General features: G+C 37.6%; 1 protein-coding gene across 1 annotated transcript in view; it reads left to right on the top strand.

Annotated features, from left to right (window-relative positions):
• ZFPM2 (zinc finger protein, FOG family member 2) overlaps window positions 1-27876 on the top strand; it is a 523557-nt gene that overhangs the window by 261058 nt on the left and 234623 nt on the right. The window contains exon 4 of the mRNA XM_027973106.3: window positions 10849-10967. Within this exon, the coding sequence (XP_027828907.1) occupies window positions 10849-10967 (119 nt within the window). The remainder of the gene's footprint in view (window positions 1-10848; window positions 10968-27876) is intronic.

Below are 27876 nucleotides of genomic sequence, written 5' to 3'. Positions count from 1 at the left end.
TTATCTCTTTCTGTCTGTCTGAAAGATGATAATTTATAGGTTCCAGTGGGTCTTAAGATAGAATATTCAGACATATAATAGCTTCAGAATGAATCCTTAATGCCAGCTAGAATAGGAAAGTAAAAGGTTCCTGAGTTAGTAAATACATGCCAGTATCTGGTAGCGTATGCATGTAAATTTGCTTCTTAATGCTATACACGTTGATTTTCTATGAGTTTTTAGAAACTGTAGCCAAAGGGTGTGTTTTGTATTCTTACGAAATGCAGTGAATTAACTTTGCTACGTTTCAGACAATTCCAGTGTCTTGTTTTAGTTTTAGGTGCTGAATGCATTGCGTGAAAAGGGAATGTTTCTATTTTGCCACCACCATTATGTTATCTTTTCCAGTGCAATTACAACCTAATTCAGGGCTCTTTGTGTTACGCTAATAGCTTCTGATTCGCTGCTGTCACCTAGTACCTCTTCATGCACTTTTAATGCCATCTGCAGTGCCCCTAGCACTTACCTAGGGTGAGCATTTTTCTCTAAGTAGAAACTCATCTTTGGCAAATCATTAATGGAACATCAAAAAGATCCCATCTGTTAGAGTTACATATGGCTAAGATCAGAATTATCAAATATCTCATTTTTTTCTTTATTCTTTTCTCTTCTTTTTTTTCCTTTCTTATCCACACAATAAATGTAGTTGTCAGCAGGATAAGTTCATGCGCCGGATAAGGTCACAATTTCATTTAGTGACAACTTCCAACAGTACAAAGTTACAAGGTTCGATTTATTAAAGAGTCAGAAGGGATAAGATCACGGCATGGCCAGCCTGATTTATCAGGGTTTGACTGGAGTACTTGAATAGGGAATGTCGTATTTCAAGTTTATGTTCAAAACTGTAGTTTAGTGTGTGTTATGACTGTATGACTCAAAAATTGAGAAGGAAAATTAGAAAAGGTGTCCCTATAAGGCAATTTGTAGCTGTTAACCAAGAACCATCATTTCCCGTGCCAAACCATGCTTTGAGATGGATCAACAGAGTATAGTATAAATGGCACTATTTCTCTTAAAATGCAGATGAAACATGCTGTTATTAATGCCTGAGGAAACAGGCATAGTGGCAAGACTGCAGTTTGGCTGTGAAGATAATCAGCAGTAAAATGATCGCCTAACCCTCTTATGTATCTGGCGGGCAGCTGTCAAATGGTTAAACCATAAAATAGCAAGAGCTCTGCCATACTTCAGCCACCTTGGCTGACTTTGAAAATGTTTTGAGATTTTTAGAATCTTTGAGCGCTTTTTGAACTCAGCATGACTTCAGGGCTGTCCATGTTTGATACCATGATGTATAATGTTTTCCAACCATGAAGAAAATATAAATATGGGTTCTGACGCTATAGCCTTGTGCTGTAGTAAGGCCTGATAAACATTATGAGCTAATTCATGTGGTCTGCTTTAAAATTTGGTTATATATTTAAAACCAAGTTCAAATCAACCCAAAGTTTATTTTCAGGAAATGAAATAGGATCTTCTGTCATCTCATTTACTTGCAGCCATCTTCTTTGAAATCTGAGCCTGGAGTTAAGGGATGTCCCGTAAATACCATATACGTTTATGCCATCAACTTAATGCTGAATTCAGTTGAAGCATGATTGCTGATAATTATGCTAAAATGCCCACATCTTGTCTGTTCCCCTTTGGTATGCCATAGTTTTCATATACTTTGCTCTTTAATGGGATATCAAAAGGACTTTATTAAAAAGAAACAAGGCATTGACTTGATAGCACCTTCAGTAAAGAAAGATTTGAGGGCATCTCTCTTGATTTTAAGTGTTCTTTCCACAGTAAACTTCTTTTATTTGGACAAAAAAAAAGTAGGTTGATATCTTAAAAGCTGCAGTATGTTTGGTAGTGATTTCTGACTTAGGGCTTTTTTTTTTAAGTGAAGCTATCATAAGTCTTTGAGTAATCACAGACTTTTAAAAGTATGCATTATCAAGAAGATAAGAGAAACAGCCCTCAGCACTAACAATATTATCTTTTACCAAAATTGATTAGTCCATCCTATGTGTCTCAAATATTTTGTGTGAACTTACCCAGCATGTTAAAAATAATTTTTTAAAGTGGGCTTCTTTTTGAAGAGTAGCTGCAAAAATATGAACTGGGCAGGAAAAAAGAACCTTTATTTTTCATCCTGTTCCATGTTTCACACACGAGGTAATGTAGTTAATGCAATAAAATATTGAGCAAATGAAATGTATGATTGTTGTAATACAGAGAACAGACATATATTAAGACAACTTTTTTTTCGTCTTTAAAATCAACTTTTAACTGTACAATTTAGGTCTATGAGCTTATGAAAATTCTCATCCAATCAATGATGTTCAGTTTGTATTCTGCAATTATTGCATCACAAACTGTATTAATTACCATAGAATAAACAAATAAAAAAATACATCTGGAGTTCAAGATGCATATAATCCTGTTGAGATGAAGAGTTATCCAAGGGAAACCACTGGGAATAATTAAATGCAAAACTGTGTGGACTGTAAATGTTATGGGAGAATTAGGAAAGGAGAACTCAAGTTTATTGTAGAGTTCAGAATTGTTTGGTGAAAGAGAATATCTTTAATCTTGCAACATTAGTAGGATTTATCAGGGCAGCCAGGATGATGTTGTGTCTGCAAGGTAGCCACAACAATTCTCAGGAAGGTGTGGGAGTTAAGCTAGAGGAGGAGGAAGGTGTGATAAGGAAGAGTTAATTCTGGAGAGCAAATAGGCAGTCAAGCAGACTCCGTGGAGCAACGCTGTGATGGTATTAGGATTCAGGCATAGATGTTCAAGTCGGATGGTCTAAAGGAAGCAGTGAGGGGACTTGCACAAATGAATAACATAATGAAAGTGGGGTTTAAGTAAGTTTATCTTGGCAAGGATTTGGAGCCCAAATCAGAGCTGTAGAGTGAATTGAGGCTGGCTGGTCCTCTACATCTCAGTTGATAGAAAACAAAAAACAAACAAGCAAACAAACAAAACTGGGAAATGCTGATAAGAAATGTGAATCCAGGAGATAGTTAAAAGAAAGATAAAAATCAAGGTATGGAGAGTGTTTTGGATAGAGGTGTTAAAGAAGGAATGTGACCACAGACACTGAATGGCTAGATGTGATGATGGAAGTATGTGGACATGCTCTTAGAAGGACTTCATTTTCTTTGTGGTGAAATAGTAAATGTTTATTAGGTACTGTGTACATGTTATCTGAGTGAATCCTCACAGCCACCATATGAGAAAGATATTGTAATTACTTTTTGGTTTGAAGAAACTGAAGTTCGGAGGGTTAGGGACTTGGTCAGGATCACATAACTTGTGCCACTTTTCTCCGATTTGATTTTGAACCTATTCTGATCCGTGTGCTGGCCTCCTATTCTAAAACACCCCTTTCATCCCAGACACCCATGGTCTCCATCTCATCAAAAGGAATTTTCCCAGTCCTTTTCTTACTTACATAAATTTTCAGGTTACTTGATTGATCCTTCCTCCTATAAATTCTCAATCAATCCATTGGATGCTATGGTACCATGTCCAGTTTCTTCCTTTTTTTCTGTTTTCTTACACTTCCCTTAAATTCTGTGCCTGCTCCTCTACCTCTCTGCCTTTTGAAAATTCTTGGAACTCTATCCTCAATCTTATTGTTTTATCATGTTATACTCTCTTCTAGATCAACAATTCTATGAATTTTATTACCATATACAAGCTGGTCTTAACGAATAAATGCCAACATTTTTCACTCTAGTCAAGACCTTGCTTCCAAGTCACACGCTTGGCTACCTAACCCACCCCAAATCACCTCTTGCCTTCCTTACAAAGCCACTTTGGCTCCAATATTTCCAAGCTATGATTCCTCATCTTAACCTTAAATCTTTTTTTTTTTCCCCTGTGTGCCTGCTTTATCTCAATAGGTATATGGCCATTGACCCATTTGCCCCTGCCAGATACCCAGAACATTATTGCTGGATTTTTCCTTTCCTAACTCCTAAAATCTAAAAGTGATACTAAATTCTATGGCTTCAACTTCCCAAACCTTATGGATTACATTTCCTCAAATTTATCCAGGCTCTAAGTTTGTTTTGCTTGTTGCTTTATCCTGAGTGTAACTGAGAAATATTAGTGGAATAAATGAATGAATAAGCTAATGAATGGATGCAAAAAAAGAATGAGTAAGAAAATCCAGTGAAAAGGGATCTTTGCTGTCTTTATTTTGAAATCTCTCATCTTTTTAAGTCAAACATTCCTTTTATGATAAGTTAGTTTTAAGACCTGAGTCTTTGACCCACGATCTCAGTGTTCTTTCTACCTCTCATAATATATTACATCTGGAGAAAGAAAATCATGGTGTCATGGACACCATATTAAGTAGTAAGTGACAAACCCCTTAAACAATGACAAGCCAAAGATTCATAAAACATAGAATTTATTCATGGCCATCAACTGACTATTTGATAGAGGAACTAAAATGTACATGGTATTTAATCTTATTGTAGTACATGGTATTTCCTCTATTACATGACTCTTATTAGACTTTGAAAAAATTAAAAATATTATACTCAAAAGCAACATGTATGCTAAATGAAATAAAGCTTCCATCATATTTCTGTTGCTGTCGTTAAACTATGCCGGCATGGTAGGGTATAAATGCTAATTATTTTGTAATGTGCTTGCAGTTTTCTGAAAGTAAGTGTTAGTCGCTCAGTCGTGCCCGACTCTTTGCAACCCCAGGGACTGCAGCCCACCTGGCTCCTGTGTCCATGAGATTTTCCAGGCAAGGATACTGGAGTTGGTTGCCATTTCCTTCTCCAGCGAATCTTCCCAACCCAGGGGTCAAACTCAGGTCTTCTGTACTGCAGGCAGATTCTTTACTGACTGAGCTACAAGGGAAGCCCAGCTTTCTGAAAAGCTGCTCTGAATCAATGAATATTTTTATTTAACTGTTTCAGCAGCAGAAAGAATTTCACAAACTTCAAAATAACATCTAACATCTTGATAGACTAGAATGGAGACTGAGATTTGCTTGAGATCTGCCAGTTTGCCTAACAGACTTGAAGAGATTGACTTGAGAGCTTGAACAGTTGCTGGACTTTCTGTTATAGTCATCTTTAAGAGCTGCTTAACATTTTAATGCATAGTCAAAGACACCTCGGAAACTGGAGATTTTGGGGTATCACTTCATGATTTGCCCTAAGTTTGTAGTTCTTAATCCATTAAAAGACAGACCTGCTTGTAAATCCACAGGTATAGATAAGAAGTCACTGTTTGACTGACTCTGAACCCTTTTCAAATGAAAAATGTCAGTGGAAGAAAGAGAGGATGAATTACATTTTTAAAGGGTTTTCAAAGATTTTCATGATTCCTCCAGTATCACTTGAAATGTGACATGACATTTTTTTTTTAGTATGTAAAAACAGCAAATTATTTAGGCATTTTTTTATGCAGAAAAGAATATTCTTAGCTGAAGAATTGAAAAGTATTTTGTTTTTAAAGGGTAGATTGTAAGGAAATTGTTTAAAATGTATGATTGAAAAATAAGAACTATCAGAAATTAAACAAGTTCTTTTCAAATGGAAAAGTTATCCCCCAAATTTAAATAACTGCATTATCAATTTGAAACTGCAGGCATATGATAACGGATATCTCCCACTGAGCTCTTTTTGATGTCATAAGAGATTGTTGGCTATGCTCTATCTTTGAGGATTTCCTATACAAGTCTCTGATTTCAACTCAGTAATCAAAAGGTTTGTATGAGGTTGAAATATATTTTCAGGGGAAAATCTCAGAAATGGGTTTGTTATTCTGCATGCAGAAAACAAATTATTATTGTTCCATATCTCCTGAACTACAAGAAGGCTTCGGAGTTCAATACTTTTAAGCATTAATATATTATTTAAAGCAAGGTTTTATTTATAAAGCAATATTTAAGAAGCTCAGACTTACTGAATCTTTTTGGATCCATTTGCCTCATTGCAGATCATCTTTAGCTACTGATACATAAGAATGAAAAACAAGAGAAATGTATGTCTGTCTTCATTTAATAAGTTTAATGAGTACTTCCATTTTTACTGTAATTGACACATGAGAAAGGATGGAAGCATAAGAAGGAAGGATGGTGGTTTAGCTCTTGAATTTAAATTTTTATGGTGAACATGGAATTCTTGTTTCCAGTACATCGTCATTATTCAGATACAGATACATTTATGTTCATAATGGGCAGAACTTAACCATTACACAATATTTTAGTGGATTGTTGTTTATATATGTTATTCTGGTTTTGGGGCTGAGCAATAAAAGCATGGAAAACGATGTCTGTCTTCTAACTATTAAAAGAAGGTGATACAAAGTAGATAAATAAGATATTGAATTCAGGTTGATGGTATTGCTTTCATTTAAAGATTTATTCAAATATAATTGACTTACAGTGTTGTGTTAATGTCAGATATACAGCAAAATGATTCAGTTATTTATATGTGTGTGTGTATTCGGTTTTAGAGTCTTTTCTGTTATAGGTTACTACGAGATACTGAGTACAGTTCCCTCTGCTATACGGTAGTAGATCCTTGTTGATTATCTGCTTTATATATAATAGTGTTCTTTTTTCTTTCTAATTGGAGGATAATTACTTTAAAATGTTGTTGGTTTCTGCCATAAAACAAAGTGAATCAGCTACAAGTATACCTATATGAAGGTTTCCCAGGTGGCTCTAGTGGTAAAGAACCCACCTGCTAATGCAGGAGACTTAAGAACTGCAGGTTTGATCCCTGGGTCAGGAAGATCCCCTGGAGGAGGGCATGGCAACCCACGCCAGTATTCCTGCCTGGAGAATCCCATCGACAGAGGAGCCTGGAGGGCTACAGTCCATGGGGTCTGAAAGGCCTGGTGTGACTTAGCACGCACACACACATACATGTAACCCTCCTTGTAGAACCTCCCCCCTCCCCTAATTTCATCCCTCTAGATCATCACAGAGCATCAGACTAAGCTGCTTGTGTTATATAGCCACTTCCCACTAGCTATCTTTTTAACATGGTAATGTATCCATTTCCTTGCTACTCTCTCAGTTTGTCCCACCCTCTCCTCCCCACGCTGTGTCCTCAAGTAGATTCTGTACATCCGCGTCTCTATCCCTGCCCTGCAAATAGGTTCGTCAGTACCATGCTGCTGCTGCTGCTGCTAAGTTGCTTCAGTCGTCTCGGACTCTGTGCGACCCCATAGACGGCAGCCCACCAGGCTTCCCCGTCCCTGGGATTCTCCAGGCAAGAATACTGGAGTGGGTTGCCATTTCCTTCTCCAATGCATGAAAGTGAAATGCGAAATATACATGTTAATAGTGTGATTTTAATCCCCAACTCCTAATTTATCCCCTCTTCCTTCCTTCCCCTTTAGTAACCATAATTCTGTTTTCTATGTCTATGAGTCTATTTCTGTTTTCTACATAAGTTTATTTGTATCATTTCTTAGATTCCACATACAAGCAATATTATATATTTGTCTGACATTTCACTTAGTATGATATTCTCTAGGTCCATTCATTTTACTGCAAATGATGTTATTTCATTCTGTTTTATAGCTGAGTCATATTCCATTGTATGCATATACCACGTCTTCTGTACGCATTTGTCTGTCTGTGGATACTTAGGTTGCTTCTGCATCTCGGGTGTTGTAAACAGTACTGCTGGCACTAGTGGTAAAGAAACCGACTGCCAGTGCAGAAGGTGTGAGAGATGCAGGTTCAGCCCCTGGGTTGGGAGGATGCCCTGGAGAAGGAAACGGCAACCCACTCTAGTATTCTTGCCTGGGAAACCCCATGGACAGAAAAGCCTGGCGGGCTATGGCCCATAGGGTCCACAAAGAGTCAGAAATGACCGAAGTGACTTAGCACAGTGGACATTGGGGTGCATGTATCTTTTTGAATTATAGTTTGTGGGGGAGAAGGAACCCTCCTATATACTACCAGAGGTTGGAGAAGGAAATAGCAACCCACTCCAGTATTCTTGTCTGGAAAACCCCATGGACAGAGGAGCCTGGCAGGCTATAGTCATAGCGCTGTAAAGAGTCAGACATGACTGAGAGCACACAGCAGCACACACTACTAGTGGGAGTGTAAATTGGTGCAGCAACAATAGAAAATAGTAAGGCTATCCCTTGAAGAACCAAAAATAAAGTTGCTGTATGATTCAGCGATTCCAGTCCTGGGCATATATTTGGAGAAAATTATCATTTGAAAACTCTATTTCTATGGTGTTGCTTTTAAAAGCATCAAAGTTAAAGCTATATATTTAAATTTAGTTATTAACTTGATGGGAAACTAAGGTCAGATTAAAGCAAATATTTTGTATCGCCTACCATGACTTATATATCATTTGCAAAGTATAATTACTGAATTCATTCTGATTTTCTAAAACACTTTATTTGTATTAAGGTAAACAAATTAAGCCAGTTGACCACGTTGTGACAGTTTCAGGTTAACAGCGAAAGGATTCAGCCATACATATATGTGTATCCATTCTCCCTCAAATCCCCCTCTGTCTAGGCTGCCACATAACACTGAACAGAGTTCCATGTGCTTTTTACAGTAGTTCCTTGTTGGTCATCCATTTCAAATATAGAAGTGTGTAACGTGTTAATCCCACACTCTCACATCCTTCTCCCCCCTCAGCCCCTTGCAACTGCAAGTTCATTCTCTAAGTCTGTGAGTCTCTTTCTGTTTTGTAGTAAGTTGATTTGTATAATATCTTTTTAGATCCCTGTGTCATACTGAGTGAAGCAAGTGAATATATTCTGTTTTATTTAGAACTTTCCTCAGCTATCTGTTCTATATGGGTTAACATTCATATTTCTTCCTATTCCATTTCTTCCATGTTCAGGTCTGGTCTTGAACAGGTTGAGATAAAATTCTATTTTAAAAATAGCAAATTACATTATTATGATTAACATTTTGAAATATTAAAAAATTTAGTGGGATAATATAGTATGGAAATAATCCCAGAACATGAATGTCATAGATTTAATTACTTAAAGAGAGGTCTCCAGTTCCTGATTAATATTTCTTTTTTCATTTATCCCAAACAATGTTTAGGTCTAATGGCCATTCTTTGACATTTTGAAGCCTTCATTTATATATTTTTTATTAATCCATTCATTTATTTCTTAAGTGAGCTTTTGATTGATTCCTACTGTATGCCATCGAATACTGTCTTTATTTCCTATTTCTATATAATGATCGCAAAGTAATAATTGGGAAGAAATAAAGGAGAGTATCAACCTAAACTGCCTGTTTTTGAAGGGTTTTTGTCCAAACTTGTAGCATAAAGTCTTGCCTAAAGTACCAAATATAAAAGCATAACGACTTTGATTGAACATTGTTTTTTTATTTGGGAAAACATACACCTCCACTGTTTGCACATGTAGTTGTCCTATCCACTGAAATTAGTCGTAATTTCAGGAAATCGCCAAGCACTTAAAAAAAAAACTCTCCATGTTGTTCACAAAAGTCTTGTATCACTGTAGTAGAGTTATGGCCTAAGGTATATATCTTTTTAGGAAGCCCAGGTGGCGCAGTGGTAAAGAATCCGCCTGACAATGCAGGAGACACAAGAGATGTAGGTTCAATCCCTGACTTGGGAAGATCCCTTGGGGTAGGAAATGGCAACCCACTCCTGTATTCTTGGGCTTACCTGGTGACTCAGCTGGTAAAGAATCTGCCTGCAATGCGGGAGACCTTTGGTTTGATCCCTGGGTTGGGAGCATCCCCTGGAGAAAGGAAAGGCTACCCACTCCAGTATTCCGGCCTGGAGAATTCCATGGACTGTATTTAGTCCATGGGTCACAAAGAGTCGGACACAACCAAGCGACTTTCACTTCACTTCACTTAATATATATATGTAATTGCAATGTTTTACTTACATTGGTGATCAAATGTAGGAATTTTAACTCTGAGCTATTGTCCCAATATTCCCTGTCTGATTTTACATTGTATCAGTGCTTTTTGAAGATGTGTTATCATTTCTGGTTCTTAAGGATTTACTGAATAGAATTGACTACAGTAGACGTGTGTGCATGCATGCCCAGTCACTTCAGTCGTGTCTGACCCTTTGCAACGCTGTGGACTGTAGCCCACCAGGCTCCTCTGTCCATGCAAGGAGCAATATTCTCCAGGCGAGAATATTGGAGTGGGCTGCCATGCCCTCCTCCAGGGGATCTTGCTAACACGGGGATGGAAATCGAGGCCTGCCTGCGTCTCCTGCTGGAGAAGGCAATGGCACCCCAGTCCAGTACTCTTGCCTGGAAAATCCCATGGATGGAGGAGCCTGGTGGGCTGCAGTCCATGGGGTTGCTGAGAGTTGGACAGGACTCAGTGACTTCACTTTCACTTTTCACTTTCATGCACTGGAGAAGGAAATGGCAACCCACTCCAGTGTTCTTGCCTGGAGAATCCCAGGGACGGAGGAGCCTGGTGAGCTGCCATCTATGGGATCGCACAGAGTTGGACACGACTGAAGCGACTTAGCAGTAGTAGCAGCTGCGTCTCCTGCATTGCAGGTGGATTCTTTACCCACTGAGCCACTTGGGAAGCCCTACAGTAGATGATAAGTGTGCAGAAACTCAAGAAAGAAATTGGACTAAATGTGAATACAGTTAAAAGGACAAGTTTTATTATCCTCTCAGGATACCAAGATCGGTTGAGATGAACATAATCAATTCTCGTTATATGAATCCTGAGAATATTGTGCACGTAGGCCAAACACACAAAAACAGTCAGCTGTTGGTAAAACATAAGCGAAAGTACTTAAACGCTCATGTGCTCATTGTCTGCAGGAGAGCTGGAGGTGTTTCAGAAAGATGGAGAGCGAAAAATTCAGAGTCGGCAGCAACTTCCAGTGGGAACCACCTGGGGACCATTCGCTGGGAAGATGGACTTGAATAATAATTCCTTGGTATGTGGATGTTCTGAGATGGTTGACTCTTAATACTTTGTCATGGCACAGAAATTATCTCCGCTTGCTTCCTGGTAAAAACACTAAAAGTAATAGTTTGCTTTTTCTTTTTCATGGACCGTAAAACTGAAATATTTTCCAAGTGGTTTGTCTCTGACAGTATTATATGCAGAATTTAGAAGGAAACAGGTTAATCACACTGAATGGTTATTTAGTAAGGTAATTTATAAGGTTGCTTTATCTTCATAGCCAGACTAATATTGTTCATATTTAATAATATATACAAATGCTTTTCTTCTTAAGATGACACAAATTGTCATACATTACAGGTTTACATGATGAACAAGAAATAAACAACCTTGATATTGCTTGGCAATTCTATTTGTACTTTTAAGAGTGAGGATGAGTGATCAGCATCATAATTTTTCTTGTTAACTTTTTTGTAAATATTCTGAGCTTAGAAAGTCTACCTCTGGGAAAAATTATATGAACACTTGATTAGCTATCTTAAAAAGTTATGGAAAGATGGAGTATTTGATTACATTTAAACTTCATTTCTTAATTCAACATGTTAGTTTCCTATTGCAGCTCCAGCAAGTTAACGCAAACTTTGTGGCTTAAAACAACCCAAGTTTGTAGTCTTGTAGTCTGAAATGAATCATAATCTGAAGTGAATCTAGTCTGAAATGAATCTCTCCAGGCTAAAATCAAAATGTCTGCAGGGCTTTTTTTGCTGGAGCTTCTAGAAGGTGGGGACAGATGTTTTCTTTGCTTTTCCATCTTCTAAAGGCTGTCCACAACCCTTGGCTCATGGCTCCCTTCCATCTTCGCAACCAGCAACGGCTGACTGAATCTTTTACATATCTTTATTCTGACTCTGACTCTTCTGTATCCCTTTGCACATTCGGGAATGTGTGTGATTACATTGGGCCCACTTGAGTAATCCAGGATACTCTAGCAACTTTAACTCCAGCTGCTTTAATTTCCTTTTGCCTTGTAAGGTAACCGGAGAAGGCAATGGCACCCCACTCCAGTACTTTTGATGGAAAGTCCCATGGACGGAGGAGCCTGGTGGGCTGCAGTCCTTGGGTCGCTAAGAGTTGGGCATGACTGAGAGACTTCACTTTCACTTTTCACTTTCATGCATTGGAGAAGGAAATGGCAACCCACTCCAGTGTTCTTGCCTGGAGAATCCCAGGGACGGGGAGCCTGGTGGGCTGCCGTCTATGGGGTCGCACAGAGTTGGACACAACTGAAGCAACTTAGCAGCAGCAGCAGCAGTAAGGTAACTTGCACAAAGTCCAGGAATCAGGACACCAGGACCTCTCCTATTATGCGTGATAATACAAGTGACAAAACTTGGGGATAAAAATATTATATAGATATGAAATGGAAGTCCCTCTCTCTAAATGCCATTTACGTAGGAAGAGTTTCATGCCTGCTAAATGACTCTATCTGCATTGAGGTGGTGGGGTGGGGGCATAAGAACTCCCAGAGGGGTTTTAACAAGTGTACCTGACTCAGCAATGTTGCTTTCCTATTTCAGTTGATTACATGAAAGAAATCACTTCTTCGGGTTATTACATGAAAGAAACTAATATGTGCAGATCTCTGCTTATTTTGTGCCATGTGAATGAGAAAGAGGTTATTGATTTAACTAAAAGTAATGACTGGAATAAATAAGAAACATTTGTGTCATCCAACTTTTAAACAGCATAACAGATTCAAGAAGTGTGCTTTTTACTTTCTAAATCCTTGTGTTTATCCGTAAAAGGATAAAGTAGGAGACTTCACATGTATTTAAGAACCAAACAAGTTGACAGACCAGGCTAAATATTTAATAATCTGGAGCAGTGTGCTGTGTGGTGGTCCAGTGTGCCTGCTGCAGAAGGGGTTTGAGAAGTGGCTCCACAAACACTGCTGACCTTTGTGGCTGAGTTGTATAGTGGACTGTTCTATTGATTCCTTTGATAGGGTGATACCAGCTATTATACTGCTTAATCAAGCAAAGGCAAGGAAGACTGTCTCAACATCAAAGGTTGAATTAAATCCTTTGCAAAACCCATTTTATCTGAGTGTTTCTATTGGTACTCTAGCATTGCTTTCAAAATGTTTTAGGCAATAAGATATTTATCTTATTTATCACTGTGTATCAGACACCAACACAAACTTTTGTCATTTGCCTGCTATTTCTTCAAAAGTGTAATGCCGCTTAGGTGTCAGCTATTGTTACTGTAAGAAACACATGTTTTCCTTTTTATTATATCAGCATAATATCTCTATGAAAATGTTATTTTTAATTAATCTTTATATCATGATATATATGTAGAATGATGCTTTTTATACATCTTTAGCATATGCTAAATTATGATGTATGGAAAGTAAACCTATCTGTGGAAGTTCAATTTTTCAATGAAATAATTTCCTGTTTTTTAGACATGCTATAATTTTTTTTCATATTTCTGTATCACTCTAAAGCTATCTTATGCCATGCTTAATATCATTTAAGTAATTTGGTTATAAGTGTGACATTGTAGTATTCTTGGTACTATTTGAAGTGAATGGATACTGTGTAGTGTATCAAAAACCCAGTTGTGGTGAATAATTATTTAATAGAAAATAATCTTAATAACTTAGTTTTCTTCTTTTGTCTTTGAATTTAAACATTTGACTCATGTTATTTCCCTAAACTATAGAATTTTCCTCTATTTTAAAATGTAGCTGCTTTGCTAAAATATACTTTAAAAAAGGTTTTTTTGATAATAATATTTTCTTCCTAGAATTTACTTTTGATTTTATGTCATTAAATACTACTAGTAGTACTCTTGGCACTACTGTTACTTCTATAGAATAACTGTCTAATTTGCACTGTGTATGTATTCTTTTCTAGACACTATATGGAGGATTAGAAATGCGTTAGCTCCTTTACTCCTCAAAACAAACTTGTGAATTTGGTCCTATTTAAAATCTTATTTATAGATAAGAAAATTAAGGCTCAGGCTTTTTTATTCCAGAATCTGTGTTTTTAAATACCAGATCACACTGCTTCCCAATAGCCTCTGTAACATGATCTGAGTACAATAAAATTATTAGGAATTTCTTTACATGAATTCTAAATTTATTAAAAGCTTTGGGAGAAATATGCAATGATTACAAGTAGGTTCTTTTTTCTTACTTCAGGCAAAGTAGTTGTTATAATACTTCATAACTATCATGACTGAAGAATTAGGCATTAATTCAAAGAGTTCCACAATGTTATTACCTCTTTATAATTTTGACAGTCATTTAATATAGGTTTTATATCATGAAGATAAATTTGCTTCATAATACAATATATAATCTATTAACCCTACCTTACCCTACCTTACCCAACCTGAAATCAAATTTGGAATTAGCGCACTCTTTTAAATTGCTTATTCACCAACCAGTGTTCAGGCTCATGGTGTTGTCTCAAGAGACCCAGTAAACTAATTAATCCAACACAGTAATTAATTGAGTCACCATGCCAGATGTCAAATCCTTTTTATATCTTTCGAGTTCCCATCTTGAAGTACATTAGCAATATGCCACCTTCTGCAGGAAGCCTTTGCAGAGCGGGCATTTGGATATATATATATAGAACATTACCAGAAATATAGGCTATATGAAAACATCAAAAGAATTGATTTGACCAAATGTTCTTCTTGGAATCATATGAAACAATGAACATAGAAATAAATAAGATTTTGTTCACACCTCATTATCTTATTAGATAGTTTATGCTTAATAGCAGAATATAGTTAATATTTTCAATGGGCCAGTTAGGGTCAAAGTGCTTTACAGGTTTTATATCTCATTTAATTCTTACATAAGCATATGAGAAGATAATATCCTTTTTTTTTCCCTCCTTTGTTTCACAGGAGGAAATTGCTACTTTGGGAAGCTGAATGACTAGACCAAGGTCAACTCCATCTGAGTTGAGACCCCCATGCTGCAATCTAATACTGTCTTTAGAAATTTTATCTATAAGGACAATATTACTGCCTAGCTTGTCAGGGTTTTGTAAAGATTAAATGAGGTAGCATACCTGAATTATTAAGAAATACTAAATATTATTACTACTCAGTCACCTGTAAAAATGGGTCCATTAAAATCTTTCAAGTTTAAAACTGGAAAGACACACCAAATTAAATAAGTCAAATTATAGACCTTAGGCATTTGGGGATTTTACATGCCTAAATTTGACTGTTTTCCAAGGGACACTGTTTTAGTCCAGGGTCTCCAGCAAAACAGAATAGGGTGTGTGATGTGTGTGTGTTTATATATTTTATAAGGAATTGTCTCACACGGTCATGGAGTCGGCTTGATGAAAATCTGCGGTGTGAGTCAGCAGGCTGGAGACCCAGCAGAGCTGATGGTATAGATGAAGTTTGTTATTTGGGGAGGCCGGTCTTTTTTTCCTATTCAGACTTTCTTCTGATTGGGTGAGGCCCACCCACATTATGGAGGGCAATCTGTTTTATTCAAAGTACCCTGATTCAAATATCAGTCTCAACAAAAACATCATCCAAGCTGATACACAAAATTAACCATCACAGTTTCCAAAGGTCTGTGGTATATTGTAAGGTTTCATTTTTCAGGTACAGTCTTCCACTCCTGTATGAATTGTTAACCAGTAAGGGAGCCTAGCTTTCTTTCCAACATCCTACTTCTGTGTCAAGAAATAATTTACATTACGTGCTATCCTAGTGACCCAAATTTCATGTTTTTGAAAGTCTTACAATTTTATTCATTGAAACTAGCAAAGGACTATTGACAAGGAAGGAATTTTAAAAATCAGTTTAAATTGTGATCAATATCTGTTTTGGAGGTGTTTTAGAATTTATGTATTTATATGTTGTGCCTTTGAAGTTCTCTCATTTTCTCCTGAAGACATAGATCTTTGTATATGCTAAATCTCTGCTCTGCTAGCCCCTGGTTAAGTGCTTATAATTATCAGACAACACCGATTATTTGGAAGGTTGGTGTCTACAATATTAGGGACATTTGCTCTCGTTCTCTCTTTTGAGTGAATCAGCTTTCAGTAGGTAACTAGTCTTATTCAACCAACTTCCTGCTGGAATCATGCAACATGTATACTTAATTAAACAGAACGTAAATAGAAAGTCCCAGGTTACCTACTACATAATAGTAAACTTATCACAATCTGTTAAAGTCAGCAAATGAAATTTGACATAGAAATGTCATTTTATTGATGTCATTCAATCAGAAGGGAGCCCTGTTTTATTTTACCGTGTAGTTGTGATACTGAATTTTACAAACACAAAGTGTACATATAAAGGGTACTATAGGTAAAATTTTATTGATTTAATACTAAAATAATGTGCACATTAAATTCCATCTTAATTTTAAGGTAGTTGTTATCATAGATATGTGGTTGAGGAAAGAATTAAAGGTTCCTGATCTACATCATAGGGAAATATTAGAATCATTAGATATCTCCATTGTGCCCTTCTAGCTCTAAATCTTCCAGTAGCAGTCTCTGAGCCCATTCATTGCAAGTCTTCAAGCTTCATGTTGTGCACACCCTACAGCGACTATATCTCTACCCATAGGTCTCTACCTATAGTGTCACAGGCTGCCTGGTGGAAATATCTCTGACTTTCTATTTGAGGACATTTTTTCCAGCCTCAGGAGCAAACTTACTGGAAACCAGTCAAGCTGTGACATGCTGGAAAATTAATGTTTCCAAAAGTAATCCTTAACCAATGAGGGACAGAAGTTGGTGGATAACTACCCTCCCTGCTTCCTTGCCTCTCCATTACGATATGAAAAGTGTTTTATAAGATCTCTTAGAGTTTGCCAGTGAAACTGAGCTCCAGCCAGTTTTGTAACACATCCTTTATGGGCTTCCTTTTCCTTCCTGCTTACTTCTCCACACCTCTACTGAACGGTTCTGAGGTCACCTCTGAATAAACTACTTGCACTTGAATCAGTCTGAAGGTAACCTTCTGGGAAAGCCATGCCAAGAGAGCTTCTAAGATATAATAATGAAATAAATTGGAACGTAATATCCAAATTATTGCTGAGATTCTAGACAGTATAGATTTTTAAAAATCATAATTATTCAATTCTAGATCACTGCCTCTGGCAAATAATAGATATTCAACAAATGCTCTTTAAAATAAAAATATGATCTAATTGAATTTCCTCACCATGAGCCATCTGACTGACCCCACCCACACCCTCCCAGCTTCACCCTCTCAGTGATATAATTTATAATGTTGCTGAGGCATGACTTTTTGTTGGGTCTTATATTTCTTTCCATTGATGTTGACATTGTGAATAATATCCTCTTTTTAATATTCATTCTAATCTGGGCTCAGGACTCCCATACTTTTCTACTTCTCATATCGCTCTGGGTCTTGGCTCTTTTAAATTTAACTATGTTTCCCAAAACACTATGGCCTTTCTTCTCTTCTCCCTCTGTTCCCATTGCCTCAGGGAGCTTATCCACTCGCAAAGCTTCAGCTACTAATTTACAAATGACATTTAAATTAAAAAATCTCTAACCTTGGCTTTTTACCCTTTCTCTAATAGCACGTTTCAACTGTTTTACAAGGCTTTCCCACTGACTTCCTCCAACTCAACAGTCGTAAAGAGAGTTTATTGTTGTTCCCACCTACTGTCTCTGTGCCCTTTTCCCTGCCTTCCAAACTTTGGCCACTTTTGAAGCTAGATCTCCGCCTCTCCTTTGCTGCTTCTGCAGGCAGTCCATCCTATGCATTATTCCACGGCACCCTCCTTCCATTTCTGCCTCTCCCCTCTCACATCTCATAGGTCCATTTACATACATAGTCATATGTGTACATGCACGCACATGTAGGCACAAACACACACACACCTTTCCTTTGTTGCCTATATTGAACAGCTTTGTTTTTGTCAGCCATTCAGAGCCAAACATCTTCCAAGTCTCTGCTTTTCACATCCAGGAAGCAAGTACCAACACTCCTCCCTTCTCCACATCTACTCCCTTCTTTCTGTTCCCTACGGCCACTGCTGTTGGTGAAGGCTCCATCATTTCTTCCTTGATTATCACAGTGTTCTTCTAACAATTCTTTCTGCCTTCCTCCCCGTCTTCTTTTTCTTTACCCAAATCACAGTGTGTCCTTATAGCAAAACTTGTTACTTGTGTGCCTGAAATCATTCAAGGGTGCAAGAGAAGCCAAACTCCGGAGAAAGGGCTTTCATGATATCACCTGCTCAGCCCTTACCTCGTTTCCACTCTCAGTGTAGCTTTCAGTCAACCTCAGCTACCTACAGTGTGAATATGCTCTTTTTCTCATGTCTCTGTGCATTTGGCTATGCTATTTTATCATCCACAAAGCCCTGTGCTCCCCCTTCCTGCCCTTCTTTATCATACTAACTCCATTTCTCACTTCAAGACTCAGCCCCAGGTTACCCCAAAGTGGACCTTCTCTAAAGCTTCCAGTCTGGAGTAGATATCAACTCCTCAGATATTTCTATGATCTTTAGGCTTCCTAGGATTAGAACATTTACTGCATAATTCTGAATATCTCTTTACTTGTCTATCTCACCGGTACACTGCTGCTGCTGCTAAGTCACTTCAGTCGTGTCTGACTCTGTGCAACGCTATGGACTGTAGCCTGCCAGGTGCCTCTGTCCATGGGATTCTTCAGGCAAGAATAATGGAGTGGATTGCCATGCCCTCCTCTAGGGGAATCTTCCCAACCTAGGGATCAAACCTCCACCTCTTATATCTCCTGCATTGCAGATTCTTTGCCACTAGTGCCACCAACTATGTGCTACTTATCGTTTATCTTTGTATCCTTCTTATCTAGAACAATGTCTGGTTTATAGCAAGGGCTCAGTAAATAACCTTTAGAAAGTGAGTCAATTAATTCTTTCCTTTAACTTTTCTCCAGTATCAGCAACTGATGCACATCTTGCTTTATTCAAGACTTCGGTGTTCTCCTTGAGTCTTTATGCCCATTTTTCCTGTTTCCTCTTAGATCTTTCTTCATCTGCCCAACTTAGCAATTCAGTACCACAGTTAATGCCATCTTGTGCCTGTTTAATGTGTTTATAATTTTTTTCTTAATCTCACTTGAATGTAAGATGCAGTAGAGGAAGATAACTGTATCTATTTTGTCAGGTTTTACCTAACAGAAAGATATGCCTATGACAGCTTCTTGATAAATATTTACTAATTTCAGTGTAAGATCTGAACCCCTTTGAAGTAAAGAGGACAAGGTGGTGAGCCCATTGAGGCAGTTATGATTTGTTTGTAACAGAATCCACTTTCAATCCTTCACTGTGACCTGGGTGAAGGCCAAGAAGGTATTCTGCTCTACCATGCTTTCTGTGAAGTCTCATCCAGCCTTGCACTTTCCAGTGACAAACCATCTGGGAAATTCCATCTGTCTCTGCTTGGAAACTGAGGTGGCAGTCGCCCACTGTGAGCAATTTTCTATTAACTTCTTGGATAAGATCAGTCAGATTTATACTGAATTGATGGGAACTGTAAGAGCAGGGTTGTTCCAAGAGAAGACAAATGTACTGATTCCTCTAATTGGGCTTAAGCCAGTTTCATTCACGGATGCCCTTAGGTTCTAGCAGTGCAAGGACTTATAACCTTTTTAATTGTACACCGTTCCTCTGAGGAAACGTTGGTGAAATTCATTATTGATGGAGATTGTAGATTTGTCCCTTAGGGAGGCCAAGATCCTGGCTTCTCTTATACTCTATCTGCCATGTGGAGAATTAATGGAAACTGAGTGGACAGCGGAAGCTGCTCCAAGAAGACATGAGGCAAGACACTTAGTACAGCAGAGCCTTGGAAAATGGTGTGTTGGTTTGGTTTCTAGAATCAGAGGAGGACTTTTTGTTCATTTTTTGTTTGTTTGTGGAAGAGGAGAGTGCTCAGGAGAAGAGAGATTGGCATGAAGTCCCAAGTTAGTGAAAGCATCCTGTAGAATCTGAGTCAGAAAGAAAGAAGCCAAGCACCAAGGAATTACTCAGCAATTCAAATCTGTTGAAGCAAATGAGCAAGGTCAATTATATATGGATCTGAAGGGATTTATTGTATTATAATGTAGACATAGTGATATTGGTTATGGATGGAATTCTTTTTGTAATGTTGAAATGATATTTGGCCTTTCCTAATAATTTGTATCTGCCTTCTAAAATTACATTTTTTATGCGTAGCTAGTCTGTCTACTAATCTACCTTTAATTTGTTTTTTCTTCTGATGGTGAAATCTTTCTAGGTTCTTTATGTTTGCACTTGGATTTGAAAGGTAGGAACACAAAGACACAATTTCTTGCTGTATATAGACAGGTTTAATTATGGGTCTAACCTACTGATCTGTGCCTAAAATCTAAACACATTTTGCCTTTGGGTTATGCTACATGGCTAAGCTCTTTACTTATACTTAGGCCAAGTTTGAATAAACAGAAAGCATCTTTTTTTTGGTTTGTTTAAGATTATTTATTATTCCCTTTTTCTAGAATTCCAAGGAGAATTTTATTGAAAATAGTCTTCTCATGGAGTTATTAAAATGACTCTGTGATGTGCTGTTAATATAATCAATGTCTGGAAGGAGTAACTACTCCATGGCATTTAATATGATTAAAGTTGCTCTGCTAAGAAGACAGTGTATATAAAGTTGAACAGACTTATGAGTAACACAACCTTTTCCGCAAGCATAGATATGAAAGATTCAGTTTGGCTATTGGTTTAGGCATCTAGATTCTGTTTATGGAGTTGTTCCTGTTTGTAAATCTTTTCTCAAGCTTAAGGTCCCATAGGGGATAGAATCCCTATTCCCTTAGGAAAGTCTGTCACATTCTTGGGTGGTGAGGGAATGATTTGCAAACTATGGCTCTGCTCTTTCATAACACAAATTATGGAATATAAAGTTGGAAAAAATGTTTTTGGCTGGAGGAGAAGGTAAAATGAGATCACATTTGTGAGGAGCAGTTTACAAAGTTGACCCAAACTTTTATTGATTATTTGCTGATATATCTGGCTTGCCTTTTAACGTCTTTCTCCTTGACTTTTTTCAAGTCTGGCCATTCTGCAGCTCTTTATAAAACAATTGTCTGGCGTGAGCATTTCCCTATTATTTACATAGTTATAATATATATTGTTCCAGTGTTACAAAAATTTAGCAAATGATGTCTACTGGGCATAATTAATACAGTCAGTAACTTGGAGATAACTGGTAAAGAAATGGACATAAGTGCTATTCTGTATTCCTTTTGTCTGTTCTTACAAATCAATATTACATAGACATAACCCTTTAAATTGAACATATTGGACTCATAAAATATCTGACTGTATTTTATAACTAAGTATCAATAGATATTCCCAGGACACCACTAATTAAATATCATATCTTAACATTAGCTCTCAGTTGGCGTTGCCAGTCTTTAGTCTCATAAGAGGTTTTCCTGATGTGGGCAGGTTTGTGAGTCTGACCCTGTCCAGGTGACTCCTACAAGGCTCGTGTTGATGTTGTATGATGTCCATAGGCAATAATTCTTATGTTTATTTATGAAGGAAAAATAAAATAATATTTCTAGAATGTTTTTGTAAACTTGCAAACTTATTTGAGAAATTCTCTTTTGGAAATGAATATCTCTTTTCCTTATATATTTAAGCATTGAACTTAAAGTCATTCTGTATTAGTCATTTGTTTTTATATCACTTTTTAAAATAAAACCCTTTGCCCTAGTTCAACAAAACTGTGGCTTCTTGATGCTAGTGATTTGTATATCATTTGTGCTGTTTTATATGGTTTATATCTCTTTCTATTTCAAAGGTCAGGAGCTCAGAATGAAGCGTAGGGTTATGTGCCTTAGTCTTGTGGTTTTCTCATACTCTTTTCTCAGGGTCAGAATTATGAGCACTGCTTATCTTTGTGTCTTTGGTACAGTGTTTCATACAAGGCTGGATTCAAAAAGCGATAGCCAGGGCTATGGTGTCGTCTGAAGTCTCAACCAAATGAAGACATGCTTGAAAGGTCACTGCATGGCTGTTGACTCAGTACCTTGCCTCCTTGGCTTCTCCAAGGAAAAGCTCATAGCATGGCAACTGGCTCCTCTCTGAGCAAGCAAATGACAGAGCAAGACAAGGAGCCCAGGACAGAAATCATAGTCTTTTCATAAACTAGTCTTGGAAGTAGGCATCCCATCACTTTTGCTGAATTCTTTCTATTAAAATTGAGTCAGCAGGTCTAGCCCGCTCTGAAGGGAAAGGCATTGTACATGGGCTTAAAACCAAAGGCTGTGATCACTGGGGCCCATCTCAGAGGCTGTTTACTGCTAAGATAATGTACATAAAGTTACCTCGCCTCTGAATAAGGAAGGACTTTCAAATATTAGTAGCACTGGGAGACATCACAAAATAAAATCCAATTAATTTAAATAGAAAAGACTAAATCATATATTATAAAACATCATAACCAATAATCAAGGTTTAACTGTAAATAAAAGATACACGTAAAAATGAGACACATTTTATTATCATTTTTGAAGGTAGATAAGCTGCTCCATATAGAAAGTCATGAATAAATTCTTGATTAATTTGTTTAGAAATTGATTATTAATATGAGGACAGAGAAAGATGAATGAAAATATATGGGACAGTTATGTGAAATCTAATGGGAAATAGGAGCCAGAGGCAGGCTGTTTGCTAAGTATTTCTCCTTCAGTAATTTTGAGAAACATACACTAACACATTGTAAAGCTCAGAAATGGGGAGAAAGCATGGGAAAGAGCCCATGATGTGGTCAGAGTAGTCTGATTCTAGTCCCAACTGTTATTACCCAAAGTGCTGTCTTGGGTAATCACATCTGCTCTCAGTTTCCTCATTTATAAAATGGGGGTTATAATACCAGCCCTACATCTTACAGTTGTAAAATTATATAAAATTATATGCATTTAGTCACTTTGAAAAATATACAGATTGTTATACAATCTAGATTACTTTTTATTATGCCTGTGAATAGAAAGTAGATTACTCATTCCCTTAATTTGCCAAACTGTGCTTCCAGCCTCTTCTCTTCTGTCCCCTCTCTGAACATATTTTAAAAAGCACTCTTGGCTATCATTGTACATATATATCCTCATACACATATGCACACATGTATTTATATACACACAAACATACACAGACATATTGATTAGCTAGCATCGGTATTCTGAGAACTCATAGCCTGGAGAAGCGCAAGGTATGGACTTAGAGTATTTATCATCTAAGGAGACAATCACCACAGAAACAAGAGAAAAAACATGTTTTTAGGAAGAGAAAGAAAGGTTAAGTGGTCAAACTGCTTTTTGAATTACCCTGGCTTCTTTGTGTTTTCTTTTTGTAAGGAGTATTTCTTCAGAAAGCTTTTCTCAGGTGTGTGATTGGGGATTTTAGACAATTGGAAAAGTAATTTACCCTGTCTGAGTCACTTTTGAGTTTGGTTTGTATTTTAAAATGCTAACTCAATTCTTTTGTTACTTACGGCATTTTAGAGCTTGGTACAGAATGGAGTGAATAAGGCACATCACAAGGCAGATAGCGATGCACCGTAAAATAAGAAAGAATGGGGACAAAATTTGGAAGAGCAAAGGCAGTTCATGGGCCTTAGGTTTTAGCTTTTATTGAGAAGTCAAGCAAATACCATTTGTTTCTCATGGCATCGCAAAAAGTCAGACATGACTGAGCGACTAGGCACGGCACAGCACAGCACCCTATGTGCAAGCATTATCTCATGGACAGGGGCAGCACAAATCCCTTGGGTTCTGATGCTAATCTTGGATGTGTCATTATTACCACCTTGCATCTTAAAGTCATTGCAGGCATGTGTAGAATGTTATTCTGTGGAAAGTGCCCAGTGACAGCCTCATGTGCATCTGAGATAAGCGTCAGGGTCCAAAGTGAAAGTGAACATCGCTCAGTCATGTTTGACTCTCTGCAATCCCATGGACTATACAGTCCAGGGAATTCTCCAGGCCAGAATACTGGAGTGGGTAGCCTTTCCCTTCTTTAGGGCATCTTCCCAACCCAGGGATTGAACCCAGGTCTCCTGCACTGCAGGCAGATTCTTTACCAGCTGAGCCACCAGGGAAGCACAAGAATACTGGAGTGGGTAGCCTATCCCTTCTCCAGGGGATCTTCCCGACCCAGGAATTGAACCGGGGTCTCCTGCATTGCCGGTGCATTCTTTACAAATGAGCTACTAAGAACACGTCAAATAAAGTATCAACTCTGGGAGTGGGGGGTTTGGGGAGCTGGGTAGAGAGATAGCATTTGCCTTCAACACAATAGTTTAGAGGTGGTGAAAAGAATTTATCCTTTACCTGAAAATTTCTAGCAGGGAATATAGGCAGTTTTAATAATCGTGACCTTCCTTCCAACTTTGTGGAAATGACTCTTCAGAGCAAGCGGATGTTGGCAGAAGCGTTCCGATCATTGCTGATTCTCCAGAAGGAGAAGGTTGAGGGAAGAAGAGTGCGTGACAAAAGTCAACCCCTGGTCTGCTCCATTACTTCATTAATCAAGTGGAGGCTTTCTGAAAAATGTTTCTCTTCAGTTGCAGCCATCTATTTTTTTGGTGTTGATCTGCGCCCTGTGGCGGTGTTTTGTGAAAGGAAACAATGAACAGTTGTAGCATCCCCCACCCCCAGCTGCAGTCGCCCCTGTCAGAAGGCTCCAAGGGTGATGTGAGTCTGTATCATCCTGATAAGGAAAAGAGGATTCAGATGGCTTTGGAGAGAATTTGTGAGAGTAGAGAGTGCCATTTTGGACTAGACGAGCTGCGGACTACAGCAGAGGCCCTTAACGGGATCCTAAGGGTTCAGTGCCAAACCTTTTTTCTAATGAAATATTTCGATGGTGAAATTCTGAAACTGTCAGACGGACTGAGGTTCAAGATACTGTTTTAAGTTTTTTGTTCCCATAATCTGTGATTAGCCAATCCAGGTTAAACACACACACACACACACACACACACACACACACACACACACACACACACACACACACACACACACACACACACACACACACACACACACACACACCAGAAAAAGGAAAGAAAAAAAACACAAAAAACTTAAGAACCTCCCAGAGTGTATATGGAGGGCACTTATCTGCTGACAATGCGTTTCCATGCTGTTGTCATTGTGAGCTCTGTGCAAGTGGTCAGTGCATTTCATATACTGTAGGTTCCTATTTTACGGCTGGATGGAATATGAAACTACCTTTTATAATGCTGATTCTATTTTGGCAGGCCTTTGGATTCACATATGGTTTAGTTAAGCTGTTTTGGAGCCTAATGTACCTTTGTTAGTTATTGGGATTTTTGAGAGGGGATAAATGTGCTATTTTCGCTCTGAATTTAAAAAAAATTTTTAATGTTTCCTAAAAATTCATATAGCTAAGAGAATTCCAGTGAGCTTTAGAAACTGAGCTGATAGTCCTAGCTAAAATAAAGTCATTCTTACACATAAAGGGGGAAAAAAAATAAAGGCAACTAAAGTGCCAGTAAAATAGAAGCAGTATTTTATAGCATACCACAATAAAATGAAAACAGAGAGCAATTAGTGAATGGGGGCTGGAAAAGTTGTCATCCGGTAACTAGCTGTAATCTTTAAGTATCTTTAAACTAACAGATACTACTAGGATTTTCTTTCATTCACTCCACTGTTATTCTGGCAGGTTATAAACAAACATACAGGCATAAAGAGTCCAAAACAAAGTGGCTGTCAAAGGGATGAATGATAGGCAGTGACCTCAATACCCAGGATGGTAGTATGCTCAGTTAGGCGGGCTCAGTTGCCTAGAGGTGAAGTGTATTCCCTCTACTGAGCCCTGGCTGATAGACACACTCCCATTCAACTTTAATCTCTTTGTTTTGTTGTTTAACTCAGGCTGTTAAATTCTGTTTAAAACAATGTTTGTATGTAAGTATGAGGATAGATAAACTAGAAGGAAAGCGACATATTTACCAATGTCATTTCAACTTTTTCTTCCTAAAAAAAGAAATCCCAGAAGGATAGGTATATTTGGAGTGGTTCAGATGGTGAAGAATCTGCCTGCAATTCAGGAGACCCAGATTCGAACCTTGGGTTGGGAAGATCCCCTGGAGAAGAGAATGGCAACCCGCTCCAGTATTCTTGCTTGGAGAATTCCATGGACAGAAGAATTTAGTGAGCTATACGGTCAGTGGGATTGCAAAGAGTCAGATGTGACTGAGGGACTTTCACTTTTCTCAGTCTTACTTTGTATTCATAAAGAGCCTTCAGATTTTCCTTATAAGACCATCTATTTTTATTTGAAGGTAATCATAAAATACACTTGCTGGAATGGGCACAGTAGAAATTTTGGGGCTTTAGTGACCTAAGGGGCTGGATACAAGAGTGGAGACAGACCCATTTTAACTTATCACTCTAATTAACCCCCCACCAAATTGTGTGTCTTCCAAGTGGTGTGTTATTTTTATCTTTTTTACAGTTATTTTATCTTTTTTACATGAGAGGGTCAGTTCAGTTCAGTTCAGTCGCTCAGTCGTGTCCGACTCTTTGTGACCCCATGAATCGCAGCACACCAGGCCTCCCTATCCATCACCAACTCCTGGAGTTCACCCAAACTCATGTGCATCAAGTCAGTGATGCCATCCAGCCATCTCATCCTTTGTCGTCCCCTTCTTCTTCTGCCCTCAATCCCTCCCAGCATCAGGGTCTTTTCCAATGAGTCAACTCTTCACATGAGGTGGTCAAAGTATTGGAGTTTCAGCCTCAGGATCAGTCCTTCCAATGAATACCCAGGACTGGTCTCCTTTAGGATGGACTGGTTGGTTCTCCTTGCAGTCCAAGGGACTCGCAAGTGGGGTAATTATTTTTATTATTTCATAACTGATTTAACAGTCTTCCCCTGCTGTTAACTACTAGCAATTGAATGCCTAAAATCTCTTTCTCTGATGTTAGATGTGTTGTGCAGGACATCTTGAAGAAAGCTTGACTCAATTATGTATGTGCTGCAAGTCAAGAACTCTGTTAAAAAGTGAGGGTACAAAAACTAAATTCTCTCCAAGCATAATTACTCCTTATATGAGTACTTAAATATAATTGAATTCTATCTGCACCCTTTATGTACCCTTTATATATTACTTTAAGCAAACCTAATGCCCCAAAATCATATTCACACACAGCCATGCACACACATAAGTTTATACACACACACGACACAATGGTTGATTTTTAAGTCAATGAATAAAACTGATATTTTCATTTTTATTTCGTTTAACTCAAGTGATGTGTTTATTTCCTAAATAAAATAGTATCATTAAATAAAGCACACCTCTATTTTTGAACAAGTTACAAAAACTTAGTGCTTTATTCTGTCATAGATTGGAAAGCATTGTAAGTATTGATAATGTTTCTCATTTTTCCTTGTAATTTCATTATTTTATCTTATGGCAAAGCACATAATTGACAAATTATCATAATGATATTTTAAGTATTCCAATAGGTAACTTAAAATAAATATAGAACATTTTGATGTATAAATTTGGATGATGAAAAAGGTGTTTTAATTCTTGATTACCTGGAGCCTTATAGAAATGTTAATGTTTGTTAGTGGCAAATATAGTAAGGAAAGAAAAAGAAAATGTGAGAAATTAAAAAATATATAAATATAAAATGCAAAGTACCCTTTTATATTGTTTGATTTTCTGTGAGTTTTCATCTCCCCTTACTCTCTATTCTCTATGCATTTGAATTATTGAGAACTGTCCATACCGTCTGAGCACCAGGGAAGTCCATAACAATCATTAAGATGATATAATAATAAATATTTTGTGATTATTCATGATTCAAACAGTTTAATTGATTTAGGGATACTGAATAGTATG

Source organism: Ovis aries, chromosome 9 (genome assembly GCF_016772045.2).
Source record: "Ovis aries strain OAR_USU_Benz2616 breed Rambouillet chromosome 9, ARS-UI_Ramb_v3.0, whole genome shotgun sequence".
NCBI classification, from domain to species: domain Eukaryota; kingdom Metazoa; phylum Chordata; class Mammalia; order Artiodactyla; family Bovidae; genus Ovis; species Ovis aries.
Note: the sequence above shows the minus strand (reverse complement) of the source record. Positions and strands in the feature narration are given on the sequence as shown.